Raw genomic sequence first — 20,440 nt, 5'->3', positions numbered from 1 at the left:
TCTGTGACATAAACACAAGCATCATAGTGCATTCAGATCTTTACTTGAATACCCAAATTCATCAAATAAACTGTAACCAAAAAGCTGCCAGTTTCCTGGTCTGTGCTCATGTTTCACAGTAGGTCGTTGTCTAATTGATTTATTCAGTTATAGACTGTAGTCAGAATACATTATCTTTCTCATTTTATCTTGTAACAAGCCATGAGTCACACTGAGCCAAAGAAAAAGATCATAAACTGGATGCAACATTTAATCTCCATCACATCCTTTTGGTTTGTCCGGCTTTCTAAATTAATCAAACTGACTCCTATTCTCTTTTGAGGACACCACGAACTGTACTCCTACCAATGAATAATGCCTAGTGCCTCCTGTTAATCTATAGGTACCTTCATAGTACTTTAATAGCTAAATATTTCAATACATCCAAGATATTGACAGAAAATTTAACACCAAAAGGCCCAAATGATGCTACGGGTCATGATTCTCTGAACAACTTCTTAAGATTACCATTGCTTTGAAATAATGCTGACTTAAAGTCTTGCTGTATCTAATGAACATTCCCTGGTACAACAACACATAATATTTATAATACATCATTTGTGCTCTGTATTAAGAAAACCTATATTATAATCTCACTTATGTCATTACTAAGCACAAAATGTTATTCATATAAACTTGAAGGGAAGAGGAAAAAAACACGAGTGGAGTCAGTGGTGCAGTGAATTTAAATAAGCTTTTATTAACATTTTTGGTATGATTTTCTGATTGCTCTTAGTGTAAAGAGGCAGAAAGAATCAGAGAAAAGTCAAAATTAAAGAAAAATATACAAGAAAGAGTGTATCCGAGGACAGCAGGAGACCATCAGCAGCTCCTGTAAACTAGATGATGACACGGAAAATTGAAAAAAAAAAAACGTGAACACGCCTTGCCTATAGTACAGGCTGTTGTGACAGTATGTTAAACATCTTCTCAACACACAAATAGCAGCAACTGAGCATCAAATGACTGAAAGTTTTAAAAAATATTGGCTTATCTTTACACCAGTTTATGCACAGAAGTAAGCCTTATTTAAATGAATATTCCAGCAAAGTTTGGGGTCCAGCAGGGATTTGATAAAGTGTTCTTAGATCTCTTCCACAGTCAGCGTCAACCAACATACAGGTAGAACATTTCCAACACCTACATGGATCCAATTAGCAAGTGCATTATTTTATAAAGGGTCCAGACTGGAGCTTTCACACAGACTTTGCTCATTAGATCCTATGTTTTTAAAGCTGTCCAGTCCTTATTGTAAGGTGTATTTACTACATTAGTGGAGTGTGCCTTTGTGCCTGATAAAAAACAAACATCAGTACGTAGCTTAGGGAATAAAAGTTAAAACCCTTTAAATGTTGCAGCTGTCGCCAGTGATTACAGCCTAGTGCCATATTTTTAGGAATAACTTACAATCTCTTACACAAAATAGGCCTGTTAGAAGTGAAGCAGCGGCTTCGCCAAAAATCTCTAATCAGTAGGTGTGAGTCAAATTTGGCAGCACAATAAAAGCAAACTTTTACTATTTACCGCAATTTAACAATTGACACAATAATTTGAGGGAACAACTATCAAAACAAAGTAGTAATAGATTATGGTGGAAAATAAGGAAAAAAGCTTGACATGTAGAACTGCTTGTGGCAAATAACTGAATTCAACATACAGCAAAAATCACAAAATGACCTCACTGCAGAAAAGAGACAACGCAATTATTTTGGATTTTCAAATATACCTGAGAGCAGCAATAGTTACAGTATGGCTACGTTTTCAACATTCACAACATTCAGATCTTCAGCCAAATACTCAAACGTTGAACGAGTAAAAAATGCTCTGCTATGCAGTGTTTAGTCTTTAATTGTTTGCCCTGTCAGGGTCTAATAATCAGTTTTCCTTTTGAGAGATTTGATATTCACTCCCAAAAAACCTCAAGATCCACAGAAAATACATTCATTATCATGACTTCATCATGACGTCTTTTTGTCTGGAAATCTCAATTCATCATCAGAAGATTCCGCTGAGTTTGGCATTTCTTTCATTAATTCTAACACAGATATCAGTCATTTTCTTGGTTTGTTTGGATGTAAGGCAAATTGTAGACTACAAGCTCAGAAAACATGAAGTTACACATGGACACCAAACATCTGTATCCTGGAAAACACTTAGACAAAGAAATATTGAGAGTAAACAAAAAACATAAAGACAGACTCATACCGTCATCTCAGTAAATGTTCCTTCCTCTGACAGGGTTTTAGTGTCACATCTTTTAGATGCAGATGTTCATCCCAAATGTTGGTGTTATTCTAACCTGTGCATTTAATGACAGTAAAGCATTTAAAGTTAGGTTCAAATCATACCAAATTGAATTTTTGCTTTTTAAAAGTGTTTACTCCAATATAAACAATTAAAGGCCATAAAATTGTTTTAATTCAATTTCAACAAATTGTTATTACACTTAATTACCCCATTACTCCTTATGCATGTGGTTTGAAGTGTTTAACAAAATATGCTGTAATAACTCTTTGGAATGACTCAGTGTCAGAACGAGCGCCCGCCATCACACAGCAATAAAACAGTTGGTTTTACTGACTTAGCTTCACAGAATGAACTCACTGATGATTCATTGCACCGCTGTGTCTTTGGAAGACTTTCTGAGGATGTTTTTTTACAGACTATCAGTCTCACCACTGAGTGTCAGTAACACACCACCAGTAGGAGGAAGTACAGCAGAGCTCTTCTAATGAGCACAGAAGGGCTGCAGGCTGTCGGAGTGAAACTAGGAATTTGTTGACATATATTACTGCCGATAACAAATAAGGCCCATTTGTTGGCTGAGGCCTTCTCTATCTGGATTTTACATTCATCATTATTCTGGTGAGACCCTTTTTGGCCGTTTATGTTATTTTATTAACACTGTGTGATTAAATTGTCAAACAATAGTTTGTAGCCCTAAACACCTCTGATTGGTTTCTTACAGTATAAAATGATTTCATTTTAAAGCTTGTTTTTTAGGCACAAATGTCATATTCACATACAGTCTGATAATTTTTGATAAAACTTTTTGCCAGCATGTTAAGTCATTCTTACAGCATGAGGGAGCCACAGTCAACCCTAACACTGGGGTGACCCTTCAAGGAACATTTTGGAGCTTGTTAACATGGAGGTTGTTATTTTATGTCCAATCTCCAAAATGTACCAGAGCTCCATTATTTGTCCTTGCTCTGATCTCACCACTCAGCTCATATTTCATCCTCAAAACTCAGCCGCTGAGGGGGTGCAGGTCCACTCTGACCTTCTCCCCGGTGCTCATCATGCCGATGGTGGGGTAGAAGCCACCTACTGGTAAAGCCACTTCCCTCCGACCCACCACCTTTCCATTGCGGGTGAAGAACACCTGTTCAAACACAAAGAGATATTATTATTATCATCACTGAAGGTTGTAGAATTCCTGGTTTTATAATCCTGCACTCACCATGACCTTGCTCCCATCTACTTCTTCTCCCTCTTCTTCTTCTTCCTCATCTTCATTGTTTGCGTACAAATCATTCTGAACCGCACTAGGCTTAGGAACCATGTCGACGTCCCAGTCATCCGCATCATCTGAAAGAACAAAAATTTTAACGCTGCACATGTTGAGGCATGGTGCTTTGAAACATTTGAAAACAATTTAAAGACATTCACCTCCACCATCAAGGTTGAAGTCACGTGGAAACAGGATCCCACAGCCCATAACATCCCCTTCGAAGCAGCGTGGTCCAAACGGGTCCCCGACGCCGCTGCCGTGGAACAACTTCCCATCATCTACGAAGAACAATAAGGAAGCTGATTAGTTTTTTCATGCCACATGCATGAGAGTGTGATACAATCAAGACACAGATGCAGCAATCAAAACACAAGACATCTGTCAGAAACAGTAACATTCATTCATCCATTTTCTGACGCATTGATACTATTACGACACATTCCCACTTACTCATACAGACAGACAAGTTTCCAGCACGATTTAGACTGTGGGAGCAACCAGAGGAAACTCACGTAGACTCAAGGGAGAACATGCATCAAATATTAAACACACAGTGTGCAACTTCTGCCGCTAGGGGTCTGTCAGTCTCAGTCATGGGATCATGTGAGTTGTTGTCTTCACTGCCGGCAAAATAAATCTATCTGACATGACTCAGGCAGAAATCAAGTTCACAGATGAGGCAGCCCAACAGTGTCATCCTGGGTCAAACTAATCACGAGTGAGCAATACAAACAACACGATAAATAAAACAACAAAGTGGGTAGCTATCTAGCTCACTGTCCGACACATCATCTGGTGTTTCCCATTATTCCCCAGCCAGCGAGTATGACGCAACTGACTGGTGTCGAAAAATTAAACCCACTGTTCCATTGAATAAAATTTTAAAAATTAAAGTTTTTCTCTTGGGTCGAACATCGTTGCAAACATTTGGGATAATGACAGTACACAAGTCAACAAAATACAAAACATTTTTCTAGCTGTTTGTAGACATATGAATGCAAACATGTTATATATTATACCTTCAAGTTACAACAATAATACTCTTAGTCTATGGATGTTTATAGCTGGTGGAAATTGAAGAAAGCTACGCAGAAAACAGAATGCTTTTAAATATTACATCATTGTTACATACAGTGATAATAGAATACTAGCTATTTGGTCATTTTAACTAATTCTAGAAATGTGTCCAAATTTGGTGAGAGTTACTGGTGTGATTGTTGATGACACAATAACTGTATCTGCTACAAAACACACACTTCCCACTGAGGCAGCATTACTGCATTCATGCTGTAATATGGGCTGAACACTCCTACAGATTTTTATGTATCATCATGATCAGACTGGTCAGACATGATTTACCTGCATGGTAAGCTATGGACCCTCTGCTCCAACCCGGATGCCTATCTTTTGGATAGTCCTGCAAATCGAAAGAGAAATTAATTGATGACATCCACTTGACCAAACTGCAGGGGATGGAACAAACTACTACATGCATCCATATCATTCAATTCATGTGCTTAATAATCTAAGATGAAAAGATTATTCTGATTTATGAAGTTAAGTAGACATATTACTTAGAAATATTCCTTTCTGTATCAAGGTCTGGATGTGAGATGGACCTTTTCAGAAGATGGAAAAACTATTTTTTATTTTTGTAGCATGCAGTGAGAGACTATTAGATTCTATACTCTGTAGTAAAACAAATCTAAAGTTTATTTTACAGTAAGGTGTTTAGTTTTTGGTTGAATTATCAATACAAAACCCATTAAACACTGAAGTCATGTTGCGTATAGCAACAGGTAGCAAAACTAAATGCATGAGAAGGTTCAGCTGGAGGAAAACCACAGAATTAAAGAGTCTGGTTCGTGAAAAACAGAGACAATAAGACTTTTCCCTGAAGCAACGATAGAAAAGGAATGCACCATAACAATTGCTCCTTTATCCAGTATGAGCAACCATTGAGCAACTACTAACTATTACACATATATTACCCCGAGAGAGGGAGAGAGAGAGAGAGAGAGAGACACCTTTGTTTTGATTTTTGTAGCAAGCAGAAATGCTTCCCATCAGCAGACTGATGCGTCTTGCAGGAGATGACGGTGAATGGAAGTAAAACCTCAGGAATGACCCTTTGATGGATTTATAATACTCCACCAAAACCGCAGACACATTGAGAAAAACAATTCCTGGAAAACAATCAGCAAAATGACAGAGTTCTATTCTCCACGCCGTCTGACCCCAAGGCAACGACGTGCCCACACACAGTATCTAACAGCAGGCGAGTCAGGGGGAGCTTAACGTCGAGGGTGTCTGCAGCAATAATCCATCACCTCCCAGGCTGTGACCGCTATCCCAGCTGGCAAAGTAGCGGTGTGATTCGGAAGAGTGACGCTCAATCAATTAGTATCCAATAACTGACAGCGATGAGCTTGAGCATGCCAGCAGAGAACAACAATATCTGAGCCACGCTTCATTTCATATCTGTCATTTAAATGGCACACTGGCTGCACCCTCAGCAATTATTATGGTGTTTTATTTATATTAAACAGGATGTGCACAGAGTTCATGATGATTTCATTTGAACCCAAAAGCAGTTGATTGAATTTCTGATGTGTAAACATTCAACAAGTCTCCTCTCAGGCCCAACTTATTTCCAAAATATGGACCATCAATTGCTGCCGTTATTTACGATTAAATACCACCAAACTGAGCCAGATTAATCTGGATATAAACCTTTAACCACTTAGCCTGAGGAACTCCTACATTCTTTGCCTCTTAATTTATTTACATGTACAGTGACTGACTATGTGGAAAGAAGAAGTAAATCGTAGAAGAAGCATGAAGAAATTGAAACAAATATAAGATTCAGATGTTCTCATCTTATCTCATAACTAATTTTCCCATTCTTGACTGCCGTCCTATACTTCACAGAGTAGATTAGCATGTAAATGGAACAACCTGCTTTCTACGGAAAACCAGATGTGGGGGTAAAATGAGACAATATTTATCCTGTTGTTAGCTTTTCCTCTTTCGGTCATCCATCACTTAGACTGGAAACAGTGAGAGCAGCGGTGCATATGAGGGAGACCGATGACGAGGTGTGAGAGGCGGAAAGAGAAGTTTTCTTTACTGTCAGTTAACCACAGAGTGTGTAGAGAAATTTTCAGCGTCTATCAATGTCAGTGACATGTGATCATTATGGTGATGACTAAAAGGAGGAGGCTCTCACCCTGCGTGCCAGCCCCAGGGCGATGTAACACTTCTCTCCAGCATCTGTGATCTCCAGTTCGTAGTAGTGGAAGCGTGTGTTGAGAGGCCGACGGGCCTGAGCCAAACCCACGTCCACAATGCTTTTCCCTTTTCCTACATACTCCAGCAGCTGTGGATGCAAAAAATACATACTGGTTAAGATCATTTAAAACACCTAGAAGGAGAGTAAAACATAGAATAAATACTGAAGCAGTTTGTTTAAACGGGGTCAAACTATTGCACAATGCCTTTATTTTATACCTTTACAAATGTGAGTCGAGAAAAATCATTATTATTTCACAAATATTTGTGAACTTAAGGGTAACTTTATATATTAAAACAGCTGTAGTCTTAAACAAGACTTGCCATCCTTTCTCCGCTTGCTAAACTCAGTGGTGTTGCTTTTAATGTTACGCTACTTATATTATTTAACTTTACATATATAGCGCTTTGCCCAACATTTACAGAGTCAGTGAGCTGACTTTATGACCCTTCTTTACTTCTGTTACATTTGGCCCTGTCTTATAATTTCAATTGTGCCCACAGTGGCAGCATGTGCCACATAAAAACTAATGTCCTGCTGCATATCCAAGGTTGCTTCTGTTCTACTAACCTCCATAATGCACCACTTTTACAGCTTATTCTGAAAAGCTCAAGCAGTTTACACAGGTTAAATGAGGCATTCAATGTACTTTCTTTCTGATTACCTGAAACACTTTGCTTTTACCCAAGCAGCTGGTTAGATCTACGGTATGCTGAGGTGTGTCAGCTAGATAGTACAAAACTAGAGGAAGATTTTAAACAAATGATAACTGCAAAGCATTTCACTGCTAGAGAAAACAAGTCTGATTTTGCACCGGCATGGCTGCTGCCTCCATCTGAGTTTGGTACAGACAGGAGATGATGTTTTATTCACACAATACCACAATGTTAGATGAAAATGTGCAAAAAAATAGGCTGTAAAGTCATGCTATTCTTCCTTTTTTGGGAAAAATAGGTCATGATTGGAGCGGAGGAAATCACCACCACCAAACTAAAACCATTTCCAGAGTGACCTTCCTAAATGTCATCAGAGCCGTAGATGAACACATGTACTTATAATATGACCATCTGAAGATAACTACACTAGTTAAAGAAATAGACAGAGCAGTTCTGCAAAACATTGCATTACTAAAATGTCAATTTGTCCAGTTAACCTCTTTTTTCTTAAGAAAAAGGTTGCATGACTTTTCAATGAGATTTCTCATGAAATTCAACAACTGCCCCTTCAGCATTAAATACCAGCATGGTGTCTAATTTACCTGATTCATCCACATTCACAGCCTCATTCATTTCTGGTGAAGTTGTGTTTTCCTTCTCCTATTTTTTGGCATTATATTAAAATCACCTCAAGCGGTAAACAGCCTCTCCGATGTTGTAACTGCGGCTGACCTCATTCAGATAAAAGCTGATAGTAAATCACTCACAAATCTATAAACAGCCATCAGTTTCTGTTTATTTGTTGACAATATTGAATTTGATGACATGATGTTGTTAAAATGAGGTTGAAGTAGAAAAAGAAACCTGAACATCTATGTTTTTTTTAATTAAAGAGAAATCATACAAAATAATAAATCAACAAGTTGAAAGTGAAAATAATTTGAAACCAAAGTAACCTCAAAGACAAAACAATGAAAGTAATAAATGGACCAAAGTGATCAGTGAAAGATTATTATGAATAAATACAACTCACTTCTGTAGTACTATTTAAATTTTGTCTTTGAGGCCATTTTTCAAATTATTTTATTCACTATCAAGCACATTTTTTTCATTATTGGGAGATTTTGGTGATTTATTCTGACGCAAATCTAATCCCTACAACCAGTTTGCATTATTATAAACCTGAAAATAATACTTTCAGCCATAAGAACTCTTCCGTTAAAGATATGTCTTGTTTTTTCCATCCTGGCTGCTCACATGTAGCGTTAGGACATGCACACGTGCTACTGAGCTGCAGTTAATGCAGCAGCCTATAAGCCACTTGCACAGGGCACGGCCAGGTTTGTATAGAAATAATAGACAGATAAGTGCGCGGGTGGCAAACAAGCTGCTCTGTAACAGTGTATCAACGGCTGAGTCAGACACAAACACTGCAGCTCTGCCGTCATGGAGAGGGGTGGGGACCCAAACAGAGAAAGACAGAGAGGCCAATTCCCTCTGGGAAATATTTTTTATAATAATTATCTTTCTCTTAATATCAATTCAAAACTACCATCACAATTTCTGTACTGACGTCAGTGTGGAAATAGATCAACGAATTCCATAAAGGTTTGATGATTGTGGACAGATTTCTTATATGGCAACACATTACTTTGGATTCCTCTGTTTAGCATTTAAAAGAAGACAAAACATTTATTATATGGTTTATAACACACTATAATGTAGCCGTATGCAGCTAAATGGACACTTTAAGCAATTATTACCATGCAGTAATAATTTGTCAGCAATTATCACTTCTAACATAGAGATAATTTGTCAAACATCACTATATTTTCCTGCACCATCTTGTGTGTCTCTGCTCATGGGTGGCCAAAGAAGGAGTGACAAATGATAAGAAATAACTCTTATAAATGCTGAATATGGAACTTGAAAGTGTTGCCTCATAAGGTGTTTAGATAAATTGTTCTGTCAGCTAATCATAATTTGAGTTATGCCAAGAATTTGTAAGTGTCTGTATATGTTGTATGTATGTATATTTATAGTTTAGGGTTCATCACAATCCACTGACTTAACATTTCACTCTAGTAACTCTATCTGACTTATGAGAAGCTGGTTAAAAAGGCAAAACTGATGCAGTAGAGCCACACAGGATTTTTTTATTCAATACTTTTTTTTTCCTTGTCAAAACCTGGTGCCTACTTTACTCACAATAAAACTTTGAAAGTTTGGTTGAAGATTTGGATACATTATGCTGGTAGTGGCAAACATAGCCTCAAACTGCTATCCTCAGTCAGAGATAAGAAACAGCTAAGAGGCCTGGTGAGCTCACTTCTTTCAAATTCCACACCACCAAATTTTTTCCATAGTCAAACTTTTATTCTGCACCCACAGCTGACCTTGAGTAAAGCAACTCGCTTTAGGCAATTTATCAGGGTTCACTCGGCTCCATCTGGACTCACAGAAACTGCTCACCGTGCCAGTCACTTTGACGTCATGGAGACGGGCCCAGTCCTCCTCGTGGCTGTCAACTATCATCTGTCCATCATCCTCCTCCATCCCCCATTCAGCGTTCAGGTCCAGCAGAACTTCTTCCCCTAAGGAGTGCATCCCAACGGCAGGGTAGAGGGTATCAGGAGACGCTGCGATGTCCACACTGCCAACCTGAAAACACATTCAGAGACAGTTCTGTTTGGGGAAATGTAGGAGGGATCTACGATTTACATAAAACAAGACAAATTCAACTGTAAATTTGTATTGGTTGAATACATTTTGCTCAATACAGTAGTAAATTGGTACATACTTCACTGCCATTTTTGGTGAAAAACACTGTTAACTGTCCATCTTCAGAGTCCAGAGATATTCCACAACCAATTCTGTCACCTCTGCAGCATTTTGAACCAAACTGCTGTCCTACAGTGTTGCCATTATACAGCCTGCAAGAAGAAAAGAAAGAGAGGTTGGTGACCCAATGCAGCAGGTGTTATACCTTCCTTCAATCACACTGGGAAGATGTTCATTAAGAAAAACAGAAGAAGATACTCAGGAAATGCATTGAGTAACAGAAATAAAAATTTACAGTCAATAGCTTGTATGCAAGTAAGTCTCTATTTTGTAAATAAAATTATAAAGCACCCTCGTGACGAGGGATTTAAGTTGTTGTATCATGAACTGAAACATCCTCAGTTCAGTTTCAGCCAGAGACCTTTGCTGATTGTCTAACACTATGTCCAACTCAGTCCAATAGTTTACTCATCTCTCTACAGTCAAAGCTCTACTAAAGACAAAAACAATGAGTTGAGTATGTTAAAAATAACTGGTATAATTTAGTTTAGTTACTTTTAATTTGCTGACTTCCCTGTGATGATGTCACCAGTGCTTGTGTACTGTTGGTGCCTTTCAGTTCCCAGCACTGTGTGCCGTTTTTAGGGAAAGTGCTATAGTGTTGAAATGATTTCACACCAATTTGCATTACATTCCCATAAACACCAGGAAACATAGAGTAAACTGTCACTGGGTAGATGTCCAAAGTTGCACAATAAATCCTGGTGTTTGTTGCATCACTACAAGGTCATCTGAAGGACTAGTCCGACCTACTGCAAAGGTGAAGCTCCTCTAACATTCGTCCAGTTCCTTAAACATACTACCAAGCTAGTCATTAAAAGTAGTATCCGTTTCAAATAGCCAGACAATCAATATGAGGGTGCTCAGTCAGGCCCTGCCAAAGTTAATTCCACTGAACTCTTTGTAAAAAGACAAAAGCTTTCTGTGCAATTGTGCAATAATGAAGTGCATTAATCTTCATGTGATGTATGTATATGAAAATCATCAACACATACTTGCCATCATCAGCATGAAAAGCCACCGAGTCTGGGAGCCAGCCTGGCTGATGGTCCAGTTTGTACAACTGAGGCACCAAACCAACAGCAATCATCCCCCTCACTCCTGTATCGACGATGGTCACCTGAAAAGACCGCAAGCACCATTATCATCGAGAAAAACAATGCAAAACATCCCTCTAATCAAAAATCTCCTTGACTTTGTTAGAGCTTTTTGTTTTTAAAGATAATGTTTTTCCTCAAATTTACAACAGTAATCTGACCAAATTTGTGTTTGAATTGAAACAGTATTAACATAAAGTTCTAACAACATGATATTACGAAGACATGAGCATCAAAACATAGAAGCTGAAGAGATGAATATTCTTTCTAACATGAGGTGTCATTTTTGTTATCCATGACGCTGACCTAAAATTTAAAAGACAGCAATGAAACAACAGCTCATGAAGTAGTCATTACATATCACACATGGCAGTCTTTACTGTTGTGAAACTGTATAAGCACTGTTGAGACAGTAGAAGAAGAGTAGGAGTAGTTGTGAGGGTGAAAGACACAGATATATATCTTGTCTTGTGGGGGGATGTTGCCAGACAAGAGTGAATCAATAATAGCGATAAATTGAAAATATTCACAGTACTTGTATGCTCATAAATAAACAGAATATAAACAAGAGAAGCAGTCTTGTTTGCACAACCAGGACTATTTTATATTTCAATGAACAAGATGAAAAGTCTACAAGCTTTGATTAAGTGCTTTAGGGTAAATGCTAATGCTCGCATGGCGATGTGCTCACCATATACTACCATGATGGTGACATCTTAGTTTAGCATGACAGCATGCTAATATTCTCTTATTAGCTCAAAACATAGCCTAAAGTTCATGCAAATGTCACTAGTTTTACAGGAATTTAGTCATAAATAAAAGAATTGTATCAAAATGCGAATGCTAACGGTAGCATAGTCAGCAGATCAGCAAAGTTAGAAAGATTCCTTCTCAGTAGACCATAGGAATCTATCTAGTAGTTTTTAAGATATTAATAATGAAATATATATATATATATATATATATATATACACATAAAAACATTTTATTAATAATAATAATAATAATAATAATAATAATAATAATAATAATAATAATAATAATAATAATAATAATAATAATAATAATAATATTGAATATTTTGTTCGAAGTGTTAGCCTGACTGTGGTGCCTAGTTAAAAACTTTAATGGACTTTATGGTAGCAACATCTTACAAGACAAACAGAAATGTTTCAAACAGCTCACTTCAGTGCTGCAGGTTTGTTTTCAAGAGAAGCTGCTTCTTCAGAATCTACCTCTGATTTTCATATGTTTTATGTTGGCACCGCTTCTCTTTTCACTTCATGAAAATTTCCAGTCCAGCTTGAAACCATATAGTATCTCTTTGTACAACCTGACATGATGGTTCAAAGTGAAAACCCTTAAGTAAAAAGCTGGCCGGCACCATTGTTATCATAACTGAATACTGACCATATGACATCATCCCCAGGGAGCCATACGCGGACGCAATGCAATCGGAGCACTGCTGGCAAATCCAGGGCAAGGAGGAGAGGAAACTTTTAAGTTCTTTCCCATGACCTCAGCACCGGTCTCCTGAGAGTCAGAAGTAATATTTCTCTTTTGTTCTGTCTCAGTGTAAAACGTGGAGATAAACTCTAAAATCTTCGATCAGATCTACAATCAGCATCCACTTAACAATTGTTTATTACCATGCTCATATGCCCGTTTACGCAAATGGTCTCCTCCCTCCTCCTACATGACTCCCATAAAGTGAGTCACAAGGACAAAGCACACGTAAGTGCAAAGGTTGAGAGGGTTAGTTAGAATTTCACTACACGTCAGAGGCAACAGGATGTGTGTGGTAGGCAAGTCTGAACATGGTTTAGTCTGAAACAGTCCCTGGCTCGGGATGTTTCTGCAGTACAGCATCTACAATACTGACAACAGTGAAATAAACAAACAGTGCATGGTCTGAAATGACCTGAGACTTATTTGAGTACATGAAATCAATTGGTCAGGGCTGAGATAACTGAGTCATCAGACTCATCAGGTCAAAAGCACCATAGAAACTCTGTTGTACAGTAACTGTGTGTGCAGAAGCTGTAAATACAGTGTTGCTTCTAACTCAGCTTATGAGCTTTACTGGATGTTACTCAAGGCAGTTTTCAAATAAAGGGTCAGATTCTGAGGACACTGGTGTTAACAGTAAAGTCTGGTACATTTTAGCCCCAGGGCAACAGCTAAGAACTGCTTCTGGTTCTTATGTAGGAACGAAGTGCATATTGAAGACTACATTTGATAGAATTTACATTTTGAAGCAAGCAGCTGGAAACACAAGCTTAGCCTTTGTCCAAAACCAATAATTGGCTGCTTCGAATTACCACGCTTTTTAATTTAGAAAATGGTAATTTAGTAGATGGTATATAAAGACAGACAACAAATCAGAGGTAAAACCTGAACCCTTGACCTCTACAGTGAGGAGATCTGGTGGCTGTTATGCTGTGGGGAATAAGGGTCACTACAAATCAATCCAAAGTTGTTCTGAGTGATCACCCAAAGAAGCGCAGCTATTTATTTCACTTACAGAAGATGACTCCCAACAACATGTTTGCGTTCAGAGATTTGCAAGATACAGCGCTCACAGCTGATTAAAAAAAACAATGTCAAAGTGCACTGATGTCCAACATCTTACAACGACTAGTTCTGTTGGCTTTTCCTTTAATTCTTCGTCCGTCTATATATAGTGCCCTGATATCCCCACCAGCCATAGCAACAGTAACTACGGAGGGTGGGTCTTGCAAATCTTCTGTATAAAGGGAATCTTTTTGTTTGTAGCATGAATACTCTGCAGAAAAATGTGTGAGATCCCAAAGACTGACTTTACTGAGGCTGTTTCTGAGACTAAATATCTTGAAACTTCTTAAGATTCTCTTCTGATCCTCTCTGAAAATATATTCTTGCCTCCTTATAATTACAAATGCTTCACAGTAATAAAAAGAGATGTGAATATAAAGATTTCAAGATGTATTTTCTTAATCTTGAAGTGAAATCTGGCAAATTGACTAAACAATACATATCAAAGTCATTCCGGAAAAGGGGTACAGTGGGTTTGACAAGCCTGATTGACATACAGATGAAAAGTTGTATTGTGATTTTGGCATATATGACTTGAAGAATCTGCTTTGGCTTGAACATTTATTGTATGCTCAGTTCCAGCACACATTGTAAAATGACCCGCCAAGTAATTCTAAAAATCTGTTTTCAAGCTGAAACATCTTTGTTTTTCAAATGCATGCTACTCCCAGGAGGGTTCATGATTTCTTTCTCATTATGACTCAAGAACATAAACCCAAGCAGTCAGACACAGTGGCCTGCCAAGTCTCCTCGCATCACATCATCCATAATATAGACGTACACAATTACCTTAAAATGTGTCTCTGGTTATTGACTAAAACAATACAAACTCATCTTTGTGTATTAAAACTACATGTTTAGATGTGTTTTTCCATGAAAATAATCTCTTCCTGCCTGGAAACGGCTCAGATGTAACTCTACACCATTGCTCACTTAGGAATGTGCAGATCTATGAACGTCCAGCATCTATCTACATCCAATCCTCTGCCACTCGCTACAACTCAAGCACACCAGCTCACATATGACTCTGCTCAAACACTGGTAAACTAATCTGCACTACACAATGGCAACTTTTAATACTGGAGTACTTCAACCATACATAATATATCTGAAAACAAATGACACACAAAGCCCCTTTTCTTCGTTTTTCAGACTGTCATTTATGCACTGCAATTTCATGGTGTAAAATGATCACCAATGGTGTCAGCGCCCTATTTCACTCATGATCTGTCTTCTAGCAAATAAAAAACACTATATGGGCATGTTAACAAAGTTAAAAAAAAGACTTGATTTTCACTGGTGGGCATCTTCAACACTACATACTAACTTCACAGTAAATTATTTTACAGTTCAGATACAAAAAATGAAAGCGCTTCATATTTTTCACCAGTTACACAGTGACTTTGAATCACTATTGACAGTTTTAAATAAACCATATAATATTTAAGGGAATATATCTGAGCAGTGTAGCAGTTCAAAATTCCTTATGTGCATCGGCATCCTTAATTAAACAAAATCTTATCTAGATTCCAGTGTAAGCAGTTTACATAATCAAATCAGATAAAATTAACATGTAGTGTGGAAATATGGGCTTGTTTATTAGTAGTGCACAGTAAAAACACACCACAGTATAAATTAGTTCAGTAAATCCCAGTGCTTTTCACTTCTTTATCCTTTTGCTCTAAAGTGGATGATGAGAAAACATGTCCTGAATGGACTCATATCACACTGTTTCATTAAAACATATGTTTCAGATAGTTCATAACTGAAAGAACTAAAAGTGATTGGAAAAGTGCTGCGCTGTCAAACTTGTCAGCTGGAAAATTGAACAGTCCAGCTTATAATTGGTGAGAGGCAGATAATTTGATAACTTTGCTGCTAACGCTTCATTGTGCACAAAAGAGCATCGCAGTATCAGTTAATCAACAATGTAGCAGTTGTCACTTTAGCAAATCAAAACATCAAGCGGATCATATATTAGTTTTTATGTTATTTTCAAGAGGAACTCAATCCAAGACATCATGCTCACGGATGCATAGACTACGATGAACAGCAGTGTGATCAGTCAGGACACAAACTACAGTTTCTGTGAATCAGGGATCTAAAATCATGAAAAAACAAGTCATTAAATAACAAGCGAGGCTGTGAAAACAATCACTCTGGAGCTAAATGAGCAGGATTCAGAGGAAATAATTAGTTCTTACTTCAAAATAGCGGTTTCTTTTCGACAACGGCCTGGACGCCACAAAACAGCCGACTTCATCTGAGTTCCCATGATACCTACAAAGAGATGCAAAAGGAAGAGAAATATTACTATGGACTTATATCTAAGTGTACACTTAGTACAAAGGACCATGTGTTAAATCAGTTTCGTCACCTCCAGTTCTCAAGGTGGAATTGCTCATCACTTGTTACCTGAGTATGTCTCCGTCTCTCAGCATCCTTTTCAGTCGCTCCCGGTAACGCACTGCTCGCACCTCACGGATCTCTCGAATTCGTCTCCTCCAGTTCCGAAAGCGATAATGAAGGTTTATGTCGTCCATGTCTGAAAATCATTACAATCTACGACACAAAAAGCACATTTGGGACAAAAGAACATGTTTCAATATAATAGCGTTCCTTTGAATTGATCTGAAGTTGCTTAAGCAGTTTTGTGAACAACAGGTGCATCTCCATTTAAAGCAAAGGGGAAAACATCAGGTAAACTCAAACACTGCTGAATCTGATCTTCAGGTGTTCTTTCATTGGCGCACATTTTAGTTTCAATCACCATAATCATAACAGACAACTGTAGGATGATTAACTATTTTGTTCAGTCATAAAAGCCATAAGCAGAAAGGTGGGGCGATGCAGTGGCAGCACAGGTCTTTATCATAAAACAGCAAACAACTTTGATCATAACATGATTTCCACGGTTGCCTGACAACACGCAGGACCTGGGCTTGATCCTCAGGCCAAACCCTTCCTGTGAGCTGTTTTTTCCATTCACTTTTAATCCCACATTCCAAAGACAAGCAAAGGCCTGGACACAGACCTTGTACTGCCAGCAGGCATGAACGGGAGTCCCCAGCTGTGTTAGCACTGTGATGGTCAGGTGTCTCCTCTGGGTGCGAACTCATGCACAGTCTGGCTCTTCTGGTAATTCCCGTGTACTGGAGACACCCAGGTTCCAGAAATCTATTCCTTAAACACTCAATACTAATATTTAATGTAATATAATTAGCATATTATTTACTCAAGTAACCATATAGTCTTAAAAATGTGACAAAATAGCTAAAAGCACTCAGGGCGATAACAAACTGCTTACTATTCTCAAACGACACTTCAATCCTAAAACTATTTTACTAGAGAACGATACCTAAACTGAAAGTCTGGAAATTTGACAATGCAGCAACTACAGGAAATTTGACATTTTTTGCTGCATAAATTACTATTACTGTTTTTTTTTTTTTACCCCCCTGTCAATCAACTAATCAGGTAATAGTCTCAGTTCTGAATCCATTATTCTTTTTTTTAGTTATGCAATCACAGCTAGGATGACTCAGGTAAAAGCACCTTTAAACAGTCTGCTCTGCCTGTTGTTTATTCAGAACAAAAGTATCTCACTGTGTGGATTTTGTATTTTCACAATACTACTGGTGGATTATTACACAGCCACGAGTAGGAGTAAAACTGTCTCATTTAAAAAACTGAAAAACAAAACTGAAAGTGTCGTGTGCTTCTAGTAAAATCGAGCTATGAACGGACATTAAAGGCGACTTTTCTTATAATGCGGCCACACTTGAGTTACATACGACTGAATAAAATACCAGGATCTAACTGTGTTTAAATAATGTGGAAAAAAAAAACATACGAGCCGTCCCTAAACGCAGCATCGCATTTCCCAAACTACAGCAGGACTCGGTTGGCCGGCTAGCTGTTTTCAGCGTTACAACACTACTGCGCTGTGTGGCTCGTTATATGCCCTAAACACAATTATTCCTCAGGTTATACACACACATTTCAGAGCCCCTCTGTCTTACACGGGTTCCTTACTGTTTTACAACTTGTAACGCGTCGTCCTTCGGGTTTTCTTCCAATTTTAAGGAGGTGAAGTCTGTCACTTTACGTCCAACCTGAGCTGTCGGAAGTCCCGCCTCCTCCACCAATCAGAGGTGAGGATGAATGCAGGGTGAAGTCTTTAACCTCTGCAGTGCTGCATGTTGTCCGCTGTTGAGTTTCAAATTTTGGTTTTACAGTCGCTGTTTCAAATGTTCTTCCGGAGTAGTAGATGGAGTTAAGAATCGGAGCCATCTTAATATAATTTGTATTTATTTATTTATTTTGTACACAAAAATGAAAAATGTGCATTTTCCTACAATGAAAAAAGAAACTTGTTGAACCAACTTAAATTAATTGCTTGAATTGACAACATGCAATTGAATCCATCCACCCATCCATCCATCCATCCATCCATCTATCCATCCATTATCTATACACCATTTAATCCTCATTAGGGGTCACGGGGGGCTCGAGTCTATCCCAGCTGAGTGAAGGCAGGGGACACCCAGGACAGGTCACCAGTCTGTCATAGGGCTACACTTAGAGACAATCACACTCACATTCACACCTAAGGACAATTTAGAGTTACCACTTAACCTTAGCATGTTTTTATATGGTGGGAGGAAGCTGGAGAACCTTGAGAAAACCCAAGCAAGAAAGAAAGATCCCAGGCTGGGACACAAACCGGTGTTGTTCTAGTTGCAAGGAGACAGTGCTAACCACCAAGCCACGGTGCAGCCCCAACTGAATTCAGTTTAACCAAATTAATTTAACAAGTAATCCTAATGCCACTTGTTTAGCTTAGACATGCTTAAACCAGCAAGCAGGAAATGTTCCTTCAACATTGCCTAACATTACCTACAAGTTCTAATAATGTTTTAATGAAAAACATTTTTTAACTAATATTAAAAGACCTCATTTCAGGTAAGTTATCTCACACATTGTTTTTTAGTTGCAACTTTCAGACACTGACTTGAGGATCTTGTCAGACTATGTTACATGATAACAAAAAAAGAACGTTCTTAAACCAGCAATCAAAAAAATGTGTTTTTTTTAAAAATATTATCAAGGCTTCAGATGACATAATGTTTTATTTATAAAATGTTATTGCAGTGTATATTGCCAAAGGTAGAACATTTTGCCTGCAATATCTGGAGGATGCTTTGATTATGTGGTTGAGGGGACATATTATAAAACCTTCTCACAGTGTTACATGACAGCAAAGGAAGCATGATGCAAAATTCAAAAAATCTTTTAGGAAGAATAGTTTTTGAGACATTTATCCTGTCTTTCAGAAGAGCAAACTTCCTACTAAAGACATTTCTAAAAATTTATAGAATTTTCTTAGAACATTTTTAAATCAACAACGAGAACAACAAAACTATCTGGCAAAACCGTTTCCATTGCTGCATCTAAAATTTAAGGAAACTCAACTGTTGGTATAGATTTTCATTTCCTACATTAATTTGTTATTTAGTGTTGTTTCAGTTGTTGTTTTCACTTTTTATTTAGTTACATGTGACCTCTTGCTACAGGACGAATTTCTCCCAGTGGTGCCGGTTTATTTGGTTTGCTCAGAGTCGGATCCTTCAGCTATCAGGCTGCTCTGCTGTGGACTCGACTCCCAGATTATGTTTGGAAGGCAGAAACCCTTGTTAGTTTTAAATCAGGCTTAAATCAGGCTTTCTCTGTTTTCTATCTGCTTTTTTTTGGTCTCTCTCAACTTCACCCTCACCCAAACCGGTCAAGGCAGATGACTGCCCTGCCTGAACCTGGTTCTATTGGAGGTTTCTTCCTGTTAAAAGGGATTTTTTTTCTTTGTACTATCACCAAAGAGCAGCTCAAAGAGAATCTTAAAATTTGTTGAGTTTCTCTCTAGAACACAATAACATAAGGTCTTCACTTCACTATGTGAAGTGCCTTAAGATGACTTCTTGCTGTGAATGGATTCTGTTTAAATAAAGTAGAATTCAAGGGAAGTGAACTGAAATTGATCTGGCACAACAGAGCAAATCCTGAACCGTAAAAGCTGACATTTTTTCCAAGCAACAGCCTAAAACTCAATTTACAAGCCAATTTACCAAATACTGTATTATTATAAAACACATTTTTGTGAGGAAGTAACATAAGAAAATGTGCTCTGACTAACAAAAGAGGTGGGAGGGTTTGGTTCTGGTGAAAAATAAAGATCCCCTGTCAGACTGATGCAAAAAACACCTCCATGAAATCAGAATTACACAGCAAGTTCCAGGAAGCTGAGATATGAAAGGTCTGAATTCTTTTTTTTTGCTTTACTGCATATCATAATCTCATATTCTCTCTTACCCTGATAATTAGATCATGTTTTCCAGACTCTATTCTCGTTGGCATTATCTGACATTGGGTG

The 20,440-nt window shown here is 37.9% G+C and overlaps 1 protein-coding gene across 4 annotated transcripts; it reads right to left on the bottom strand.

The window, feature by feature from the left end:
- Positions 1–714: 714 nt before the first annotated feature.
- Positions 715–18,167, bottom strand: LOC111587649 (SPRY domain-containing protein 3-like). 4 transcript variants are annotated; one of them, XM_023297694.3, is made up of 12 exons: positions 18,049–18,143; positions 17,048–17,211; positions 16,429–16,575; positions 16,218–16,293; positions 11,338–11,462; positions 10,302–10,434; positions 9,974–10,162; positions 6,783–6,932; positions 4,913–4,970; positions 3,712–3,831; positions 3,503–3,630; positions 715–3,424 (listed from the first exon to the last, which is right to left on the bottom strand). In XM_023297694.3, the coding sequence occupies exons 3-12, from the start codon at positions 16,554–16,556 to the stop codon at positions 3,290–3,292; spliced, it is 1,242 nt and encodes a 413-aa protein (XP_023153462.2). In that variant the 5' UTR covers positions 16,557–16,575; positions 17,048–17,211; positions 18,049–18,143; the 3' UTR covers positions 715–3,289. The 4 variants fall into 4 exon arrangements, with proteins under 4 accessions (XP_023153462.2, XP_023153461.2, XP_023153460.2 ...); XM_023297693.3 differs by having other exon boundaries at positions 17,048–17,165; positions 18,049–18,142; XM_023297692.3 differs by lacking the exon at positions 17,048–17,211 and having other exon boundaries at positions 18,049–18,167.
- Between the last annotated feature and the right edge of the window lie 2,273 nt (positions 18,168–20,440).

The sequence above is a fragment of the Amphiprion ocellaris genome, chromosome 5 (assembly GCF_022539595.1).
Source record: "Amphiprion ocellaris isolate individual 3 ecotype Okinawa chromosome 5, ASM2253959v1, whole genome shotgun sequence".
Classification (NCBI taxonomy): Eukaryota; Metazoa; Chordata; class Actinopteri; family Pomacentridae; genus Amphiprion; species Amphiprion ocellaris.
The sequence above is the reverse complement of the archived record's forward strand: the minus strand, read 5'-3'. Positions and strand labels throughout refer to the sequence as shown.

Bases quoted from the DNA above. Each gene is read 5' to 3' on its own strand.
- LOC111587649 (XM_023297692.3), bottom strand. From the start codon at position 16,556: ATGGACGACATAAACCTTCATTATCGCTTTCGGAACTGGAGGAGACGA. The intron at 10,435-11,337 runs GTATGTGTTGAT...TTCTTCTTGCAG, and splicing joins TTTCATGCTGATGATGGCAA to GCTGTATAATGGCAACACTG. The intron at 10,163-10,301 runs GTATGTACCAAT...ATGTGTTTTCAG, and splicing joins TCACCAAAAATGGCAGTGAA to GTTGGCAGTGTGGACATCGC.